Here is a 20211-nt window from a genome sequence, read left to right on the forward strand (position 1 = left end):
AAAAGGAGAAAAGGGTTTCTTACCTTTGGCCTTACCTGCCTCCAGCTCAGCCACAATGTGGCATATCTAAAGGTCTGATGGGTGGGGCACCTAGCTCTACCCAGCTTTCCAGCTCCTTTCAGTTCCCTTGTTATAGCTTCCCCAGACACAGTGGGCAGGAGTTGCGCAGAGATCCTACAAAGGGGATTCTCACAACCTCCATTTCTGGTGAGTAGTTGAGGACAGAGGAGAGCTCGTGGGTGGCTCCTGACATGGGCCTGTGGGCCCTGGGCACACTGCCTTTCCAGACACCCCAAAGAATTCCTAGCTTGGGAGTGAGGTGAGAGTTGGACGCTATGATGGGGACAGGGACAGGAAAGAAAGCATGGGTGAGCAGGTGCCTGGCCAGCCAAAGGGACTTAAGGGAAGGTGGTCAGAGGAAAGGTGGAGAAGTGGAGCCCTGGCCCCAGGAGGGAAGCCAAGGAGCCTGAGGAAAGGGAAAGAGATCTTAAAGGAGTTGTTGAGTGATTGATGGAAGGGGAGGGAGTAAGAAGGATTTAGAGCAGGGGTGGGCAAACTTTTTGACTCAGGGCCACAATGGGTTTTTAAACTGGACTGGAGGGCCGGAACAAAAGCATGGATGGAGTGTTTGTGTGAACTAATATAAATTCAAAGTAAAGGAGCAGAGGGGAGAGCAAGAGAATGGATAGAACAGCCGGATCCGGCCCGCGGGCCGTAGTTTGCCCAAGGCTGATTTAGAGACAAGAGAGCCCTAATGTGGTGGGGACAAAGAGCTGCTGCTGAATAGAAACGGGAAGGGAGCAGCTATGTCATACTGGTCTGGTGACGAGCCCGTGGAGGGTCCTACAGAGCAGGGGAGATGGAGCGGTACAGGGGCCAGCTTTAGACCAGGAGAGGGTGAAGGGGAGAGTGGGTGGGGAGAGATGCCCCAGGTGGAATTTTGGAATTCATTTTAGTTTACCCAGTGTAAGGGGACCCTTCAGAAGGTGACCTGAAACTGAGGAGAGAGGACCCGGAGGTGGGCTCTCCAGGGTACCCAGCTCCAAGCCACTCTTGCACTCAATCCTCTCTTTTGTTTCTTTCTGAGGCCGCCTTGTTGGGAAATGGTTGATAGGGGCACCCATGCAACTGCCTTGCAGAACATAGCAAGGGAGGGAGGCCCAGGAGTCAGAACGAAAGGAAGAAGCAATCAATTGCCCCTCATCCCTTCCTGAGTCCTCTGCTTATCAGCACTGGTGAGAGTCTAGGGGATGGAGGGCCTGCCTTCCCACCCCTCAAGGTCCCTCTGGGCAAGGGGACAACTGTGCTGTGGGAGATGCAGAATATAGGTCCGACTTTCCATTTGGGGCAATCACTGCTCCATCCTTCCTCCAGAAGGATTCCATGAGGGGCAGAAACAGGCAAGGCAAATAATCCCAAGTCCTGGTTGGCCTAGAACCTTTGGATCTTCCTTGACCCCAACCTGCCTAAGGTAGATTAAAAAACCTGAGCGAATATCTCCCAGACTGAAATTGGCTTCCTTTTTCCAGTAGGTCCAGGCACAATGCCCAGCGTATTTAAGACAATCACAAGAGCTGTGGTCCAGGAGGTGGATGCTGGAGGTGATATGATTGAAGTCAGAAGCGTCCTTGATGCTGACAAGTTTCATTGTTTCTGTCTGGTGATGGGGACGAATACACGCCATTACTACAGAACAGACCTCACCCTGGAGGACATATTGGAGAGTGACGAGGGTGAAGGGCAGTGTGATGAGCTGGATTCTGGGCTTCCAGGTCAGTATGAGGTACAGGAGAGATGGCCGGCCAGGAAACTTGGCCCCCTCCTACTGCGCCCCACCCTCAACTCCCCATTGCCAGCAACCAAGTCAACCAGTCAACAAAGACACTGTAGAATTTGTATGAACACATCCACACACCTCAGTTTAAGAAATGCACAGAAGAGCTGCATGGGAGATGGGAATGGGGAAGTGGAAATTTCTTTTTCTTTTTTTTAAAAAAATATATTTTTATTGATTTCAGAGAGGAAGGGAGAGGGAGAGAGAGAGAGAGAAACGTCAATGATGAGAGAGAATCATTGATTGGCTGCCTCCTGTACACCCCACACAGGGGATCAAACCCACAACCCGGGCATGTGCCCTGACTGGGAATCAAACCCTGACCACCTGGTGCATAGGTCGACGCTCAATCACTGAACCACACTGGTTGGGCAGAAACTTATTTTTCTTGGAAACTATTCATAAATAGTCTTTCTTTCCCAATTTTCCCTTTGTAAATAATTTGTTTTAAAATTAGCTGATGTCTTCGCATGTGTTTATATGTTTATCACTTAAGTGGGTACATAAATGGAGGTCATTTGCTTAGTGGTTAAGAAAACACGCAGGCTTCAGAGCTGGGGACATCTGGTTTCTAAGCCTGGCTCCACCACTTACCAGCTGGGTGACCTCTGAACAAGTTTGTTTTCTCATCTGTCAACTTGAGCAAGACTGTTGCAAGAATCCAATGAGATAAATTACGTAAACCATTTATCACAGGGCCTGCACAGAGGAACACTCAAAGTTCACCAGGTCATTCTGCTGTGGCGGTTATTATGATTCCCCCTTTATGTTCCCCGGAGATCATGACTAAGTGGCTGGTGAGCAGAACTCACCAAGGGCTTGAGGGGGCTCGTAGAGGAGTATGTTCCACCCCCTGCCTCCACACTTAGCTATTCTTGGGGTTTTCTGGATTTGAGAAGCCCCCGGGTAAGTGTTGTTGAACCCTCACCTGAAGGCATACCAGTGTCTCACACCTCATGGAGAGGAGTTTCACAGCTCAGACGACTTGGCTGTCACCCAGTTGGGTGTCATCCTGAGATGGAAGAGAATTCTGACAGTCCCACTGTACAGTTTTAGAATGCCTGCCATGCCAGGCACTGCTTTCATGTGACCAAGAACAGTGCCCAGATTACTCAGAGGTGGCGGCTGTCTTCATATTGGAGTTTACTAAAGCAACCGGGATGTTTTGCCACGATCATAAAAATTTGACTAAGGCAGTTTAACTTCCTTGAAGGGAAAGTCTATCTGTTTGCATAAAACATTCAGAGGCAAAGGTAAAACCAAACTTTTAAAAAAATCCATAAGAATGAAGTGAATTGGTAATTTGAACTGATTTTTTGCAACTTGGCCTGCTCCCTTTTCAAGTGGGTTATTTTATGTTTTAACTACATGGTGCCCATGGTGTTGTTAAAGCGTGCATAGGGTTTGTTTGTTTGTTTTTACTACCTAAAGTCCATACTTCATTGAGATTATCTTAATTTACCTAATATCCCTTTCCTGTTCCATGACCCCATCTAAGATACCACATTACCTTTTCTTTTCTTTTTTTAAAAATATATTTCTTTTTTTTTTTTTAATAAATCTTTATTCAGATTATTACAATTATTTCTCCTTTTTCCCCCTATAGCTCCCCTCCACCCATTTCCCACCCCACCTTCTGCCCTTACCTCCCCCCCACTGTCCTCATCCATAGGTGTGTGATTTTTGTCCAGTCTCTTCATGAACCCCCCATACCCCTTTCCCCCTGAGAATTATCAGTCCACTCCCTTTCTATGCCCCTGATTCTATTATATTCACCAGATTATTCTGTCCCTCAGGTTTTTAATTCACTTGATTTTTAGGTTCACTTGTTGATAGATATGTATTTGTTGTTCATAATTTTTATCTTTACTTTTTTCTTCTTCCTCTTCTTTAAGAATACCTTTCAGCATTTCATATAATACTGGTTTGGTGGTGATGAACTCCTTTAGCTTTTTCTTGTCTGTGAAACTCTTTATCTGCCCTTCAATTCTGAATGATAGCTTTGCTGGGTAGAGTAATCTTGGTTGTAGGTTCTTGCTATTCATCACATTGAAAATTTCTTGCCACTCCCGTCTGGCCTGCATAGTTTCTGTTGAAAAGTCAGCTGACAGTCGTATGGGTGCTCCCTTGTAGGTAACTAACTGTTTTTCTCTTGCTGCTTTTAATATTCTCTCTTTGTCTTTTGCTCTTGGCATTTTAATTATGATGTGTCTTGGTGTGGTCCTCTTTGGATTCCTTTTGTTTGGGGTTCTGTGGGCTTCCTGGACTTGTAAGTCTATTTCTTTCACCAGGTGGGGTAAGTTTTCAGTCATTATTTCTTCAAATAGGTTTTCAGTATCTTGCTCTCTCTCTTCTTCTGGCACCCCCATAATTCTGATGTTGGTACGCTTGAAGTTGTCCCAGAGTCTTCTTACACTATCTTCAACTTTTTGGATTTTTTTTTTTGCTTTTTGCTTTTTTGGTTGAGTGTTTTTTGCTTCTTTGTAATTCAATTCTTTGACTTGATTTTTGTGTTCCTCTTGTCTGTTTTTGGGTCTCTGTATAATATTTTTTATTTCAGTCAGTGTATGTTTAATTTCTAGTTGGTCCTTTTTCATATCTTCGAGGGTCTCGTTATATTTATCGGCCTTTTCTAGGATATTCTTAAAAAGCCTTATAACCGTGGTTTTGAATTCTATATCCAGTCGTTTGTTTTCCTCCATTTCTTTCGTTTGTGATCTGATTCTTTGACGCCGCATTTTCACTGCTTCCCTGAGTTGGTAAGGTAGATTTGTGTGCTAGGTTTCCAATATGGCCCAGTGGGTCTGCCTCCCCAGTTAACCTGAGGTGGACACTCTTGGTGAACCCCTTTGTGGACTGTGTGTACAGCCTTGTTGTAATTAAGTCTTGATTGTTGTTGGTATCACTGGGAAGAATTGACCTCCAGGCCAGTTGGCTGTAAGGATCAGCTGTGTCTATGCTGGGAGAAGTTCGGTGCTGGAGACAGCCTTATAGGATTAGACTTGCCAAATTGCAATAGCCTCTGTGCTCAGCTTGGATGGGGTGGAGTCTCAGTCTTGGCTTCCTGTCAGCCTTGCCCTTGCGCGCACGTGCGTGCCTTCAGACCTCTGCCTTCCCAGCTCCCGAGTCTCCGCCCGAGAGTCCAGACTCCCCCCACAAGAGCGTGGGTCCCCAGGGGCTCGCCTGGAACTGGGGTTCACTGCAGTCAGAACTGGGGCTCAGTGCATTCAGGAGCCTCTGACTCCCTTCCACTAGGGAAAGCCTGTGGCAACCTCTGCAGCCTTTGTGCGCACTGGCGCGCGCGCGCTTTCCGTCCTCCGCCTTCCCTGGCTCCCGAGTCTCCGCCCGAGAGTCCAGACTCCCCCCGTAAGAGCGTGGGTCCCCAGGGGCTCGCCCGGAACTGGGGTTCAGTGCAGTCAGAACTGGGGTTCAGTGCAGTCGGGGGCTTCTTTCCCCCTTCCGCCAGAGAAAGTCAGCCAGGCTCTCAGCCACCCTTCCTCTCTGCACGCACCAAGACCCTTTGCCGTACCTCCAATTCTATGTGAGCTTTTCTATTTCCTTCTAGTTGTAGAATTTTCACTCAGCCAGCTTTCCTGTGGTTCTGGATGGTGTCCGTTCTGTCTTTTAGTTGTAGTTTTGAAATTGTTGTGCAAGGCAGCAGTTTAGGTGTTTACCTATGCCGCCATCTTGGTTTCTCCCCTTAAATATATTTCTTTATAGATTTCAGAGAGGAAGGGAGAGGGAGAAAGAGAGAGAAACATCAATGATGAGAGAGAATCATTGATCGGTTGCCTCCTGCACACTCCCTCCTGGGGATCAAGCCTGCAACCCAGGCATGTGCCCTTGGCGAGAATCAAACCTGGGACCCTTCAGTCCGCAGGCTGACTCTCTATCCATTGAGCCAAGCCGGCGAGGGCCCACATTACCTTTAGTTGTCATATCTCCTTAGGCTCCTTTTGGCTGTGACAATGTCTCAGACTTTCCTTGTTTTTTATGATCTTGATAGTTTTTTTGTTGTTGTTTTTTTTTTGTTTTGTTTTTTTGTCTTTGGATATTTTTTTTTAAAGTAACATTTTTTATTGAGATATAGTTCACACAACATACAGGTTATCCATATAAATGTATGAGTCAATGTTTTCTAGCATATTCACTGGGTTGTGTAACCATCACTATAACGTAATTTCTTTTTTTATTGTTTGAAGTATTACAAATAGTAGTACATATGTCTCCTTTTTTTTTTCCCCATTGACCTCCCCCCCAGCCTCCCCTACCCCCCAGTACATGCCTTTACCTGCCCCCGCCCCCCCATTGTCATGTATCCATTGGTTATGCTTATATGCATGCATACAAGTCCTTCGGTTGATCTCTTACAGGCCCCACCCCCCCAACCTCCCCTGCCTTCCTGTGATCTTGATAGTTTTAAGGGGCACTCGTCAGGCATATTGTAGGGTGCCTCTCTATTGGAATTTGTCTGGTGCCTTTTTCTCATGGTTAGACTGAGATAATAATGGGTTTTGGGAAAGAAGACCATAGAGGTAGAGCTATTCTCATTACACTATATCAAGGGTATGGACTATCAACATGACTTTCACTATTTATGTTTACCCTGGTCCCCTGGCGGAGGTAGTATTCATCATGTCTCCCCTATAAAATTAGTCTTTTCTCCCCCTTCCTATGCTGTACTCTTTGTGTGCATAAGGCTTGCTTTTTCTTTTCTCTCTGATAAAGTATATGCAAACTGTTACATTGCTCAAGAAACAAACGGGTCCTGAGACATGGGTGTCGCACATACAGGACTGATCCCAGGCACTATTTCCACTTCTGTCATGTCTCACCAGTTCCAAATGCATTTTTCTCTGGAAATTCAGAGATCAGTGTGACCTCTATCCTTCTCTTTCCAGGTTCAAAGGCTGAGTTCCAAGCTGTGGATGTGGTAGACTCAACAGGGGAGTCGACAGGGAAATTGCCCAGGGGAATTACAATCGAAGGGGCCTTCCAAGAGTCCCACAAGCATGACATCACGATGCTGAGGTCCAGGGTATCCCAGCAATATCTGGATTCCCTCCAGGACAGGTGAGGCTGGAGGGAGGCAGCAGTGGGGAGAACGAAAAGGAGAAGCCCATATTGCGCGCCAAGGGCATCTGAGTGGAGGGCAGCCTCACTCCCCACTCCCAGTACTCCTCCCACCCACTCCTTCACTCAAGCAGGCCGTATTCTTCCTCTCCACCTTCAGGAAGCTGTCTCGTTCTCCCAAGATCAGGAAATCTTCTTCGGATGCCCTCAATTCGCTCACATCCCTGCTGCCCTCCAGGGTGACTGATTTCTCTGGCTTGAACCAAAACGTACTGGTTTCAAGAGGCCGCTCTCCTCTGTTTTCTTATACTGAGTTGCCCAAATCTGTATTTTGTGCTTATTTCAGTCTCTGGGTTTATCGCCAGCACTCAGTAAGAGAGCTGGAGAGAAGCGAAGTGAAATTAAAGCACCCCTGTAGGACATTTTCTGCACAGAAAGTGCCACCACCCCACCCCACCCCACCTGGGTGGCTCCAAGTGCCACAGAGGTTCTGATAGCTGAGGTGCTTCTAAGGGTCTGCAAGGCCATCACCAGCCTTCCCCTCAGCAATGGTTTTGCTGCTGGTGTTGGTGTTCTCTTCCTTTGCTGGGCTTGTTGGGAACTGTGGAGCAGCTCCGGAAAGGGCCCCAGGGCTCTCCTGAATGGATGGATGCCTTTCCCTGAATGGAGGGATGCCTTTCCCTGAATGGAGGGATGCCTTTCCCTGAATGGAGGGATGCCTTTCACTGAATGGATGGATGCCTTTCCCTGAATGGAGGGATGCCTTTCACTGAATGGATGGATGCCTTTCCCTGAATGGAGGGATGCCTTTCCCTGAATGGAGGGATGCCTTTCCCTGAATGGAGGGATGCCTTGGTTTTTCCTTTTTAATTAAAAAGTGAAAGGCTTACAGTGAAATTTTACTGATCCTTGGAACTACCTCTCCTTACCATAGTATTGTTGAGGAGGAGTCTTTGGAATTTTTCTAAGGGAGCTCAATTTTTTTCTAGAAGGCCTTTTTTTGTTTGTTGTTTGTTTCTTAAAAATATTTTTTATTGATTTCAGAGAGGAAAGGGGAGAGAGAGATAAAAACATCAGTGATGAGAGAGAATCATTGATTGTCTGCCTCCTGCATGCCCCACACTGGGGATCAAGCCCGTAATCCAGGCATGTGCCCCTACCAGGAATTGAACCGTGACCTCCTGGTTTAAAAGTTGACGCTCAACCACTGAGTCAAGCCAGCAGGCCAGCCAGCCAGACTAGAAGGCCTGTTGTTTCTAGGGTGAGGCGAAGTGGTATGTGCATATAAAATTGGGGGGCAGGGTACTAGACAGTTAGAGGAGGGTCAGAAGAGGCAAGGATGGAGGTCTTCCTTGAGGGTTTTGGGATACAAGTACCAGCAGTTCCATCAGGCTGTTTTTTGTCACAGAATGACTTCCCTTATGGAGTCAGAGGTGCCTCCTGGAGCCTAAGGGTGGCCAGAGCAGCCAGGCCCCAGGAGTCAGTGTGAGGAGCTGGAGCCCCTCCTCAGAGGAGGGAGTGTTGTGGGCTGGGCAGACAGACGCCTATCTCAGTGCCATGGGAAAGACACATGCTTTGGACTCATTCAGAGGAGGGTTTGAATACCAGCCCTGTACTCATTAGCTGTGTAACCTTGGACAATTCATAACCTGTCTCTGAGCCTCAATTTCCTCATGTGCATATGGGTACGTTTCTGCCCGCATCATCGGGTTGTGGTGAGGGTGACCTGAAATGGCGTGTGACGGAGCTTGCAGTGCTGGTACGTTCTTCCATAAATGCTAGTTGAGCTCCCTTCCCACTTTGTCCCCTCTGCCCCCACAGTGGGCCAAGTGCACTTTAATCTCAAACAGGAACTGGCTGATGGAAAATGTCCCTGAGAGGTGGGGCCCCTGAGATCCTGAACTCCCACCCCCCACACTCTGTCCAGGAAGCTGAAGAAAAAACTACCCGCTTCGTTTCTCTCGATGCGGACAAGGGGAGAAGACCTGTATGTGGTGACAGAAACACTGGAAACAACCAAGAAGGGAAGAAACCCTGACAAGTGAACGGCAGTTTACATGTTGGAGCCTGCTGAAGGTTTTCAGTCTCAAATATGAACGCAAGGTTAGGGTCCTGGGGGACAGGGCCTGTGGGGAGAGCCAGCCTGGGCCCCCCACTGCGGGTGGAGAAATGCCAGCCCCGCCTCCAGGCTCTTCAGTTCTTCCTCCAGGCCTCCCTAGTAGACATGCCTGCTCCTTAGCCTTCTGAGGACTTCCCTCCTTGCCCAAGAGGGTGTGTGGGGCATCACTAAGCTCCTCCCCTGGTATCTCTCGTGATGCTCTGTGTTCATCTGCTTCATAGCGCTTCCCATGGGTCACCATTACATGGGTTTTTTTTTTTTTGCTAATTCATTGTCTGCCTCCCTTTCTAAGACATAGGAGGGCAGGAGCCACAGTGCCTGGAACAATGAATGAACATTTGTTGAATGTACAGTGGAAACCACGTGAGTTTTGAGGTCAGATGTAGGTTCAAATTTCAGCTCTGTTAGTTTTCAGCTGTGAAACGGACTCACCTACTGACCCTCTCTGAGCCTCAGGTCTCTCGTCTGTAAATGGGGCATATGATCTCTACCTCCCCCCAGGATTGTTTGGGAGATCAGGCGAGATGACTGTGTAAAGCACCTAGGGAGCAATTAACATGAACTCCTGTTTCCTAGCACCAAAGGGTAGTGACCATCCCCCCAGAGCTGGTCCTGGGCTATAGAGTAAAGCAGCTTGTCTTCCCCAACGTGGACAGGATGAGTAAGCAAGGCCTGCTGAGGGCAGGGCGGGTGGGGAGCTTCGCACATGAGTGGAAGGGGGGTTGATTCAGCCAGGCTCTGTGTCAGCCTGGAGGGGCCCCGGTGAGCTTGAAGGTGCTCACCAGGAAGGAAGAGGGCAGGTTCAGGGCTGGGGAGAAGGACTGAAGCTCCTTGCTCAGACACCACTGAACCAAGGATCTGCTCCATCATGGCACTAATCCTTCCCTAGAGGCTTTACCTCCCATCTCTCTCCCAGGATTTTTGTTGTTGTTGTTGTTGTTGTTAATCCTCACCCAAGGATATTTTTTCCATTGATTTTTGGAGAGAGTGAAAGGGGGGAGGAGGGAAGAGAGAGAGAGAAAGAGAGACATTGATGTGTGAGAGACACATCAATAGGTTGCCTCTCGCATGTGGGATGGAACCTGCAACTAAGGTACATGCCCTTAACTGGGAATGAAACCCGAGACCCTTTGGTCCTAGGGCCAACACTCTAACCACCGAGAAGAACCGGCCGGGGCTGTTTATTTTTTGGGGGAGGATTGGGGAGAGACTAGAAAGAGGAACTTAGAGAAAACTGGGCTTTCTGATACTGGAATCTCTCTCTCTCTCTCTCTCTCTCTCTCTCTCTCTCTCTCTCTCTTTCTCTCTCTCTCTCTCGTTGCTTTAGATATTTGTTTCTCCAGAAAAACAAAATCCTTTCCAGAAGGTGAGTGAGCTTCTGGCCTCCCGTTTTTATTCTATATTGGGCAACGATACTGTTTTTAAAAACAGGATAACAAATAACAAATGGCCTGGAAATATAGTTATTAACACTAAGAATGTAATAGGGTGCACCAGAGGTGGGGACTGTGGTAAGGGCAGGAGAAAATGTGCCTGCTGGAGAAGTAGGTTGGATTGTCTGTTCGGGTAGCGTTTCCAGACTCTGACAACTTTGGCTTGCTTTGTGGGGTCAGTGGGCTGGATCCCGGGGTCACAGCCCTAGGAAGCACTTTTGAATTACATGGCCAGTTCTCACATGATAGCACTAGACTGGGGAGTCAGATGGCCTTCCAGGGGTGGGCAAACTTTTTGACTCGAGGGCCACAATGGGTTCTTAAACTGGACCGGAGGGCCGGAACAAAAGCATGGATGGAGTGTTTGTGTGAACTAATATAAATTCAAAGTAAAGGAGTGGAGGGGAGAGCAAGAGAACCGGATAGGACAGCCGGATCCGGCCCGCGGGCTGTAGTTTGCCCACGGCTGCCTTAGGCTCTAGTCCTGGCTCTCTCACTCATTAGCTCTAGAGCCTCCTGAGCCATGGTTACCCTGACTTAAAAACGAATGGGTTAGACCAGAAGATCCTTGTGATTCAGAATGTGGCTTCCAGAAATTGTAGAAGTTACAGGTTCAGTGCTGGCAAGGCCTTGCTAGCTCAAAAGAGTGAATCTCTGTCATTCTTATGTGCCGTAACAGAAGAGTCGGGAGATAGATTCCAGTCTCTGCTCTGACACATGTTTGCTCAGTATCGACAACATGCTACACCTTCTCTGGGCTTGTTTCTCTTTCAATCATCTGTGTGTAGTCCTACGGCTGCCTGTCTCTGAGGATGTGGGAATGGGCCTGCAAATATAGTGCTTGTCATTTACACACAGTGAGGAGGACACAGGCTCCCTGGCATGGGCAGTGAGGGCTCAGAGTCCAGGAATGAAAACTTTCATCACTGGGAAGAGAATATCCACAGGGGGCTGGAAGTGACCTAAATACTCTCTGAGATCACTTTTCCTTTCTTTGCAGAGGAAGATGGTGGTTCATCTTGTTTGGGTAAGGATGGGAGCCAGCTATGTTCAGGGTGGCTGCACCCTTCACCCTTGAGCCCTCTGGCCTCAAGGACTGGAGCTCAGGTGGGGTGGCTGAGTATGTATGTGTGTGTGTGGGGGGGCGGGGCTTGAGGGGAGAAAGGTAGGTCAGGGCCCAAAGCAGGTTTTAGCTTTAGTCTGGAGGTTGCATCTGTCTCCTCTAAACACATTGGTTATGCATAGACATCACCTAGGGGAACTTTAAAAGTAGTGATGCCCAAGTGCCACCTCCGGAAATTCTGATTTAATTGATCTGGGGGTATGGCCTGGGCATCAGGATTTTTAAAATCACTTCCCAGGTGCCAAAACCGGTTTGGCTCAGTGGAAGAGCGTCAGCCTGCGGACTGAAAGGTCCCAGGTTCGATTCCGGTCAAGGGCATGTAACTTGGTTGCGGGCACATCCCCAGTAGGAGGTGTGCAAGAGGCAGCTGATCGATGTTTCTCTCTCATCGATGTTTCTGACTATCTATCACTCTTCCTTCCTCTCTGTAAAAAATCAATAAAATATATTTAAAAAAAAAAATCACTTCCCAGGTGATTCTCATGTACAGTCAAGGCTAAGAACCACTGCTCCAACTTCCTCTAAATCCTCACTACTCTTAGTGTGATCTAAAGACTGCACTTCGAAAGGTAAGGGCTCAATAAGCTTGGATTTCCTGGAGGTGGAGAAGAATTTGGGGTTGGTACTAGACTGGGGGTGAGCTAGGGAGATGGAAGTGGGGTCAGCGGGCAGCAATTATGGTGGGTGTTTGGGAAGAAAGATGCTTCATTTTACCAGGAAAAGATTAGAGGAAGGGAACAGAAGTGTTCTCCAGAAGAAACAGAGACGAAGAATAGGGTCTTGGTAATGGAGCTTGTTGGACTGGGTAGGGTGGGTTCTTAACTGCTGCCTCAATAGGGAAGTCTTTGAACTTGGAGGATTTAAGAAACATGAAGGAGAAGGTGCAGGACACAGTGAGAGGTCTCCAGGATCTGACTGAAGAGGAGCAAGAAGATGTGCTAAGCTACCTCATTAAGTGCCTCACCACAGATGAGGAGCTGAAGGATCTAGATGAAAAAGTAAGAGGCCCTAGAAAGAACTCGGGCAGAGAGAGGGAGAAGGCGAAGTGCAGGGCAGCAGACACACTGCAGACCATCTGCTCTAGTGGGACTAGTGCTCACCTCCCCATCTCCTGGCCATACGTGTCTCAAGTCCTGACCTCGGTGAGCTGCAGATGGAGGGCCCAGCAGGTCCTCTCCTGAGTGGCCTTTTTTTTTTTTTAAATATATTTTATTGATTTTTTACAGAGAGGAAGGGAGAAGGAGAGAGAGCTAGAAACATCGATGAGAGAGAAACATCGATCAGCTGCCTCCTGCACACTCCCTACTGGGTATGTGCCCGCAACCAAGGTACATGCCCTTGACCGGAATCGAACCTGGGACCCTTGAGTCCGCAGGCCGACGCTCTATCCACTGAGCCAAACGGGTCAGGGCCTGAGTAGCCTTTGTAATGCTGCGGGCATCTTGGTTGAGGCACGCGTAGAAGCCATTCTGGAGTTCCTGGAAGCCTTGAAGGGTGAGGAGGAGTCTGGATGGATGCTGATGTGGAGGACATGCCGAGCAGAGGGGTCTGTGGGGAACCAAATCTTGGGAGGAAGGTGGTACACATTGCCTTTACCTCTTGTGAGGAATAAACCACCACATTTCAGAAACTAGCCATCTTCCCCAGACCAGGGGTTGAGGAAGGCCTCCTCTTCCCGTGTGGCACAGCCTCTGACCTCCTGTAGGCTAAGAGGGAAACAGGAGCCACAGCAGGAGCCCATTGGAAATACTCCCATCTCGCACTCCCAGGAGCTCTCTGAAACCTCTTCTCATGCTTGTCTTGGTCTGATCAGACGCTGAAGCCCTGTCCCACTATGTGCCCCTCCCTCTTTTTTACCCTTAGAGCTGTCTGAGGAGAAGGAGCTTGTGGCTGAGACCCTAAAGAAGGGGACCTTGCCCTTCTTGAAGGACCAGGTAAGAGAGTCTGGGCTGAGGGCCAGGTCTTAGTAGAAGTGAATGCCCATGCTTTCAAGGGACCCAGAAGTCCCAGGATTTTGTCCCTTCTGACTTTGTAGTTCTTTGTCAGCTCATGTCTATCAAGCTGGTTTGTGGCAATTCCCTGGACATACAGTTTCCTGGACAATGAGGAATGGGCAAGAGAGGGGGATGCATAACTGTTAGTCCCGGGATGCAGCTGGCACCATCTTAAGTGCCAAACTGATTGGTTAGCACAGTAGTTGGCAAACTCATTAGTCAACAGAGCGGCAAACCGCGGCTCGCGAGCCGCATGTGGCTCGCGAGCCGCGGTTTGCCGACCACTGGGTTAGCAGTACCTGTCACTATGCTGAAAGTATCAGGCTCTCCAGGCCCGCAGGGAAGAGGGCCATGCTGGATGACTGTGTCTGCCATGGGCTCAGGGTTCAGGGGTGTGGCCAAGTATAGCCATTGCTGGTATATTCCTGTGTTTCTAGCTTTTACAGCGCGGTGGATTTCCTGCCAGGTGGAGTCTATCCTGGAGCAGAACTGGGGTGAGCAGCCCTGTGATGTGGGCTGTGACCTTGAGACTCTCTATGCCCTCTATGTTGCTGTCTCCATCTTGTTGCAGCTGAGTGAGAAACCTGCCTCTGTGCCTTCCTGTTAGCTTTTTTTTTTTTTTTTTTCCCAATCCTCACCCGAGGATATTTTTTCCATTGATTTCTAGAGAGAGTGGAAGGGAGGGAGGAGGTGAGGAGAAAGAGAGAAACATCAACGTGAGAGACACATTGATTGGTTGCCTCCCGCATGCGCCCCTAAGGGGGCTGGGGATCTGCAACCGAGGTATATGCCCTTGATCAGGAATCGAACCTGAGGCCCTTCGGTCTGCAGGCTGATTGATACTCTAACCATTGAGCAAACTTAGCTTTTTAACCATTCTCCCTGCACACCTCTGGGTGCTCCCCTCCCAGTCCATCCTCACCCCCCCCACCCTCCCCAAGTCACCAGAATGAGGTCTTTAGAACAAGCAGCTGGCTCTTCTTCGATACTTCCCATTCCCTACATGATAATGTACAAAACCAGACTGGATTGTATGCATAGACTTCTTATTAAAAGTGGAAGATTGATCATATTTATTTCCTCTCCTTCTTGAAACTTCACTAAATGACAGTAAAGCAATGGAAACGACACAAACCCACAAGAATAAAGAGAGTGAGGCAGCAGGTAAGGGATTTCAACACATCTTTGGAAGCTAGAAAGTCATTAAAGGAGTGCAAGCCGGGAGGTGCAGGGCTGAGGGGTGCTGCTTTTTCATCATAAGCCTTTTAGTTCTATTTAATATTTTTTAAGACAATGCAATTAAAAGTATCAGACATATGCTTGTTATAAAAGATTTCAAATATTTCTCAAAGTCAAAGTTGATCCTCTTTTCCATCTAATATACAACCATTATTAACATTTTGGGGTATGTTAACATTTTTCCTGTGCAACAGCTTTTAAAATGGTCATTTAAACATGAAGCTAGCCCTAGCCGGTTTTGCTCAGTGGATAGAGTGTCAGCCTGCAGACTGAAAGGTCTCGGGTTCGATTCTGGTCAAGGGCACATGCCCAGGTTGTGGACTTGATCCCCAGTAGGGGGTGTGCAGGAGGCAGCCGATCAATGATTCTCTCTCATCATTGATGTTTCTATCTCTCTCTCCCTCTCCCTTCCTCTCTGAAATCTATAAAAATATATTTAACAAATAAATTAAAAAAAAAATAAACATGAGCCCTGACCGGTTTGGCTCCGTGGATAGAGTGTCGGCCTGCGGACTGGGGGGTCCCGGGTTCGATTCCCATCAGGGGCATGTACCTTGGTTGCGGGCACATCCCCAGTGGGGGGTGTGCAGGAGGCAGCTGATCAATGTTTCTCTCTCATCGATGTTTCTGGCTCTCTATCCCTCTCCCTTTCTCTCTGTGAAAAATCAATAAAATATATTTAAAAAAAAATAAACATGAAGCTAGGGTGATATAACATAGATTTGTTTTGTACCTTTTGAACTAGAGTTATTTTTTTTCTTTTAAGTTTGTAAAAATATTATATGCAACAGGAATTCTCATAAGTGCTCTGGGAGTATATATTGGTCAACCACTTTGGAAGACAAACAGTATTTACCAAAACTAAACATATGCCTATGACCCAGCAACTCCACTTCCAAGGCATATACCCAAGAGAAATGAGTGTATGTATTCCCCAAAAGACACGCATATACAAAAACATTAATATAAGAGCCACGCTGAAAACTCTTCAAATGTCCATTAACATTAGGATGGATACATATATTGTGCTATATTTATACAATAAAAGAGAACAAATTACTACTATACATAACAACATGGATGATTCTCACAGATATAATGCTGAGCAAATGAAAGAACATTGGTTTTTTAAATTTATTGATTTTAGAGAGAGGAAGAGAAGAGAGAGAGAGAGAGCGAGAGAGAGAGAGAGAGATATCCATTTGTTGTTCCATTTATTTATGCATTCATTGGTTGCTTCTTGTATGTGCTCTGACCTGGGATCGAACCCACAACCTTGGCTTATCGGGACAATGCTCTAACCAACTGAGCTACCTGGCCAGGGCAAAACTCATACAAAGCATCTACTTACTGACAAAATAAAGAAGCTCAAGTCAAAATATAAGTGAAAAGGAGACCTAGGAGATAAGTATCAGAACACTAATACAATTTTACCCCAGGTAAAGGCTGAAAATCTGAGTAAGTTGGACCTTCAGTTTGGCCAGCCTTGTGGTCCAGAAGTCAAGGCCAAGGACCCATCCAAGATGGGGAGTCCAATAAAAGGAGACATTCTCCATATTAAACTGGAATCTCATTAAGGTAAGGGTGAATCATCAGTAAACCCACAGCCCTTGCCTCACCCGCAGGAAACTGTGGGGAAGACTTTTGGGATTGAGTGAAGAAGAGGTTTATAAAAAGGACAAAAGTTCTGAAATACTGTGGCCGTAGGCTAGTCTTCTCACAGAACTTAGCCTGCATTTTCATTATCTGGGTGTTTCAGAGTATCTCAAACTGCACACTTAGTTTATGAGGGAACAGGATTGGTTGTGTACCAAGATACCTATCAGAACTAAACACAAATCTTTTCTGGAGAAAGTTATTTTCATTTCCACAAAAAAACATTTAAAGAACAAGAGTGGTTCCCAGTAAAAAATAACAAAGCATACAAGGAAATGACACTATGAGCAAGAATAAGCTGAAACAACAAACAGGTCAGACATAGATTCTCATGCATAAACAGACACTTGATATATGGGAGAAGTATCATTACAGATTAGTGGGGAAAGGCTAGACTTTCCTTTATTTGTTTTTTTTACTAGCATTGCAGGAAATGTTAAAGGGAGTGCTTTAAGAAGAAGAAGAAATTGAGAGAGAGGGGAACATATGTCAAGGCTAAACTTTTCAATGGGTAACCACGTGGATAAAAAATGAAATTTGATTCCTACCACCCAGTATATATAAAAATTGCAGGTATATTTCAGACCTAAATGTAAAAGGCAAAATTATAACTATATTAACATTATTAGTAAAGACTTTTGTTCAATCAAAGATATAAAGAAGTGCCCTAGCCAGTTTGGCTCAGTGGATAGAGCATCAGCCTGAGACTGAAAGGTTTGGGGTTCGATTCCGGTCAAGGGCACATGCCAGGGTTGTGAACTTGATTCCCAGTAGGGGACATGCAGGACGCAGCCGATCAATGATTCTCTCATCATTGATGTTTCCATCTTTTTCTCCCTCTCCCTTCCTTTCTGAATCAATAAAAATATTTTTTACAAAGATATAAAGAAGTGAAAAGATAAACCGCAGAGTGGGAGAAAATATTTAAAACATGTAACTTACAAAGCGACAGTATCCAATATAGGGAATTTGTATGAATCAATAAAAAAAAAAAAGATGACCCAATAGAAAAATAGACAAAAGTCTTCTACAGAATTTCTTTTTTAAAAGGAAATCCTAATGGTTAACAAACATATGAAATGATGATTAACCTCATTAGTAATCAGGGAAATAAAATTAAAACCACTATGAGATGCCAATGCTTATCAAATTGGCAAAAGGTTAAAAGTGACTATCACTTTTCATGAAGATTGTGCCAAGAGCGAAGAAGGAAGGCTCTGGCCCTCCCAAAGCCAAAGCTAAAGGAAAGGTTTTGAAGGCAAAGAAAGCAGTGCTGAAAGGGGTCCACGAAAAGAAAGAAGATCCGCATGTCACCCACCTTCTAATGGACCTAAGACACTGTGGCTCCGAAGGCCACCTAAATATCCTTGGAAGAGCACCCCCAGAAGAAACAAGCTTGACCACTATGCCATCATCAAGTTCCCCCTGACTACCGAGTCAGCCATGAAGAAGATAGAAGACAATAACATTTGTGCTACTTGTGGGTGTCAAGGCCAACAAGCACCAAATCAAACAGTCAGTGAAGAAGCTCTATGGCATTGATCAGGCCTGATGGACAGAAGAAGGCATATGTTCAACTGACCATGATATTTAGGATGTTGCCAACAAAATTGGAATCATTTCCAGCTGGCTAATTCTAAATATAAAAATTTTACACTGTGAAAAAAAAAAAAAGTAACAATATCAAGTGTTGTTAAGTGCCTGAAAGTTTCATATACTACTGCTGAGAAGGTAAATTAGTACAATCACTTGAATACCAATTTGGCATTACAAATGGAAGATTTACTACCCTATGACCCCAAAATTTGACTGCTAGTATAAACTCTAGAGCAGTGGTCGGCAAACTCATTAGTCCACAGAGCCAAATATCAACAGTACAACGATTGAAATTTCTTTTGAGAGTCAGATTTTTTAAACTTAAACTTCTTCTAACGCCACTTCTTCAAAATAGACTCGCCCAGGCCGTGGTATTTTATGGAAGAGCCACACTCAAGGGGCCAAAGAGCCGCATGTGGCTCGCGAGCCGCAGTTTGCCGACCACTGCTCTAGAGTAACTTGTGTGCATGTGCATCACATGTGTTGTACTTTTCAAAAAATATGTTTTTATTGATTTTAGAGCTAGAGGGAGAAGGAGAGAGAGAAATATCTATAAGAGAGAAACATCAATCAGCTGCCTCCTGCACTCCCCCAACTGGGGATCGAGCCCGCAACCTGGTCATGTTCCCTGACCGGGAAGTGAACTGGCAACCTCTTGGTTCATGGGTTGATGCTCAACCACTGTGCCACACTGGCTGGGCACCACAGTTTGTTTATCCATTCTATTGTTGGAGAACACTCAAGTTGTTTCCAGTTTTTTACCATTACAACATCCTACTAACAAAAATTCTTAAAAGTATATATCACCTGGCAGGTGTGGCTCAGTGGTTGAGTGTTGACCCATGAACTGAAAGGTTGCTGGTTCAATTCCCAATCAGGGCACTTGCCTGGGTTGTGGACTCAATCCCCAGAAGGGGGGCCGGGCAGGAGGTAGCCGATCAATGATTCTCTGTCATCGTTAATGTTTCTATCTCTCTCTCCCTTCTTCTCTGAAATCAATAAAAGTATGTTAAAAAAAAAATCTGAACAACTCACCAAAGAAGATATACAGATGACAAATAAGCACATGAAAAGATGCTTAGTATTGGATGTTATTAGGGGATTTAAAATGAAAAGAACAATGAAATACCACTATATACTTATTAAAATGGCTAAAATCCTAAAACTGAAAATACCAAAGCTGCTGAGGATGAGGAGCAACAAGAACACATTCATTGCTGATGGGAATGCAAAATGGTAAACCAATTTGGGAGACAGTTTGCCAGTTTCTAACAAAACTACACATAACTTTACCATAAATCCATCAATCATGTTCTTAGGTATTTACATGATTAAGTTGAAAACTTATGTCCGCCCAAAAACCTACACACAACCCTGGCCAGTGTGGCTCAATGGTAGAGCATCAGCCTGCCCACCTAAGGGTCTTGGGTTCTATTCCTGGTCAAGGTCATGTAACTGGGTTGCAGGTTGATCTCAGGCCCCGGTCTGGGTGCGTGGCACATGCGAGAGGCAACCAATTGATGTGCTTCTCTTACATCGATGTTTCTCTCTCTCTCCCTCTCTCCCTCCCTCCCCGCTACTTCCCTTCCTCTCTCTCTAAAGAAAAAAATCAATGGAAAAAATATCCTCAGGTGAGGACTGACAACAACAAAAACATAAAAAACCTTCACGCAAATGTTTACAGCTGCTTTATTCAGAATTACCCGAAACAGGGAGCAACCAAGATGTCCTTCATACATCCATACAATGAAATATTATTACAATAAAAAATTATCAAGTCACAGAAAGACATGGAGGAGCCTTAAATACATATTGGTAAGTAAAAGAAGCCAGTCTGAAAAATTTACATGCTGTATGATTCCAAGTATAGATATTCTCGAAAAGGCAAAATTATAGAGACAGTAAAAAGATCAGTGGTTGTCAAGGATTCTAGGGTGAGGGGGAGAGATGAACAGATGAAGCACAGGGGATTTTTAGGGTGGTGAAACTATTTTGTATGAAACTGTAATGGTGGATGCATGTCATTACGAATTTGTCCAAACACATAGAACTGTATTACACAAAGAATGAACCTTAATGTAAACCATGTACTACAGCTAATAATGTATTAGGATTGGTTCATTAATTGTGACAAATGTATCATA

At 46.0% G+C, this 20211-nt stretch overlaps 1 protein-coding gene across 1 annotated transcript; it reads left to right on the forward strand.

Moving 5' to 3' along the window:
• Window positions 1-1543: 1543 nt before the first annotated feature.
• On the forward strand, window positions 1544-14183 carry GSDMB (gasdermin B; the record flags this gene model as incomplete). The annotated part of the gene is made up of 10 exons (XM_080681155.1): window positions 1544-1772; window positions 6736-6907; window positions 8835-8901; window positions 9603-9687; window positions 10354-10392; window positions 12420-12580; window positions 12676-12763; window positions 12999-13076; window positions 13446-13516; window positions 14043-14183. 10 exons carry the CDS (start codon window positions 1544-1546, stop codon window positions 14181-14183), a joined length of 1131 nt encoding a protein of 376 aa, XP_080537281.1.
• Window positions 14184-20211: the final 6028 nt, after the last annotated feature.

Source organism: Plecotus auritus (assembly GCF_963455305.1).
Source record: "Plecotus auritus genome assembly, chromosome: 7".
NCBI lineage: Eukaryota > Metazoa > Chordata > Mammalia > Chiroptera > Vespertilionidae > Plecotus > Plecotus auritus.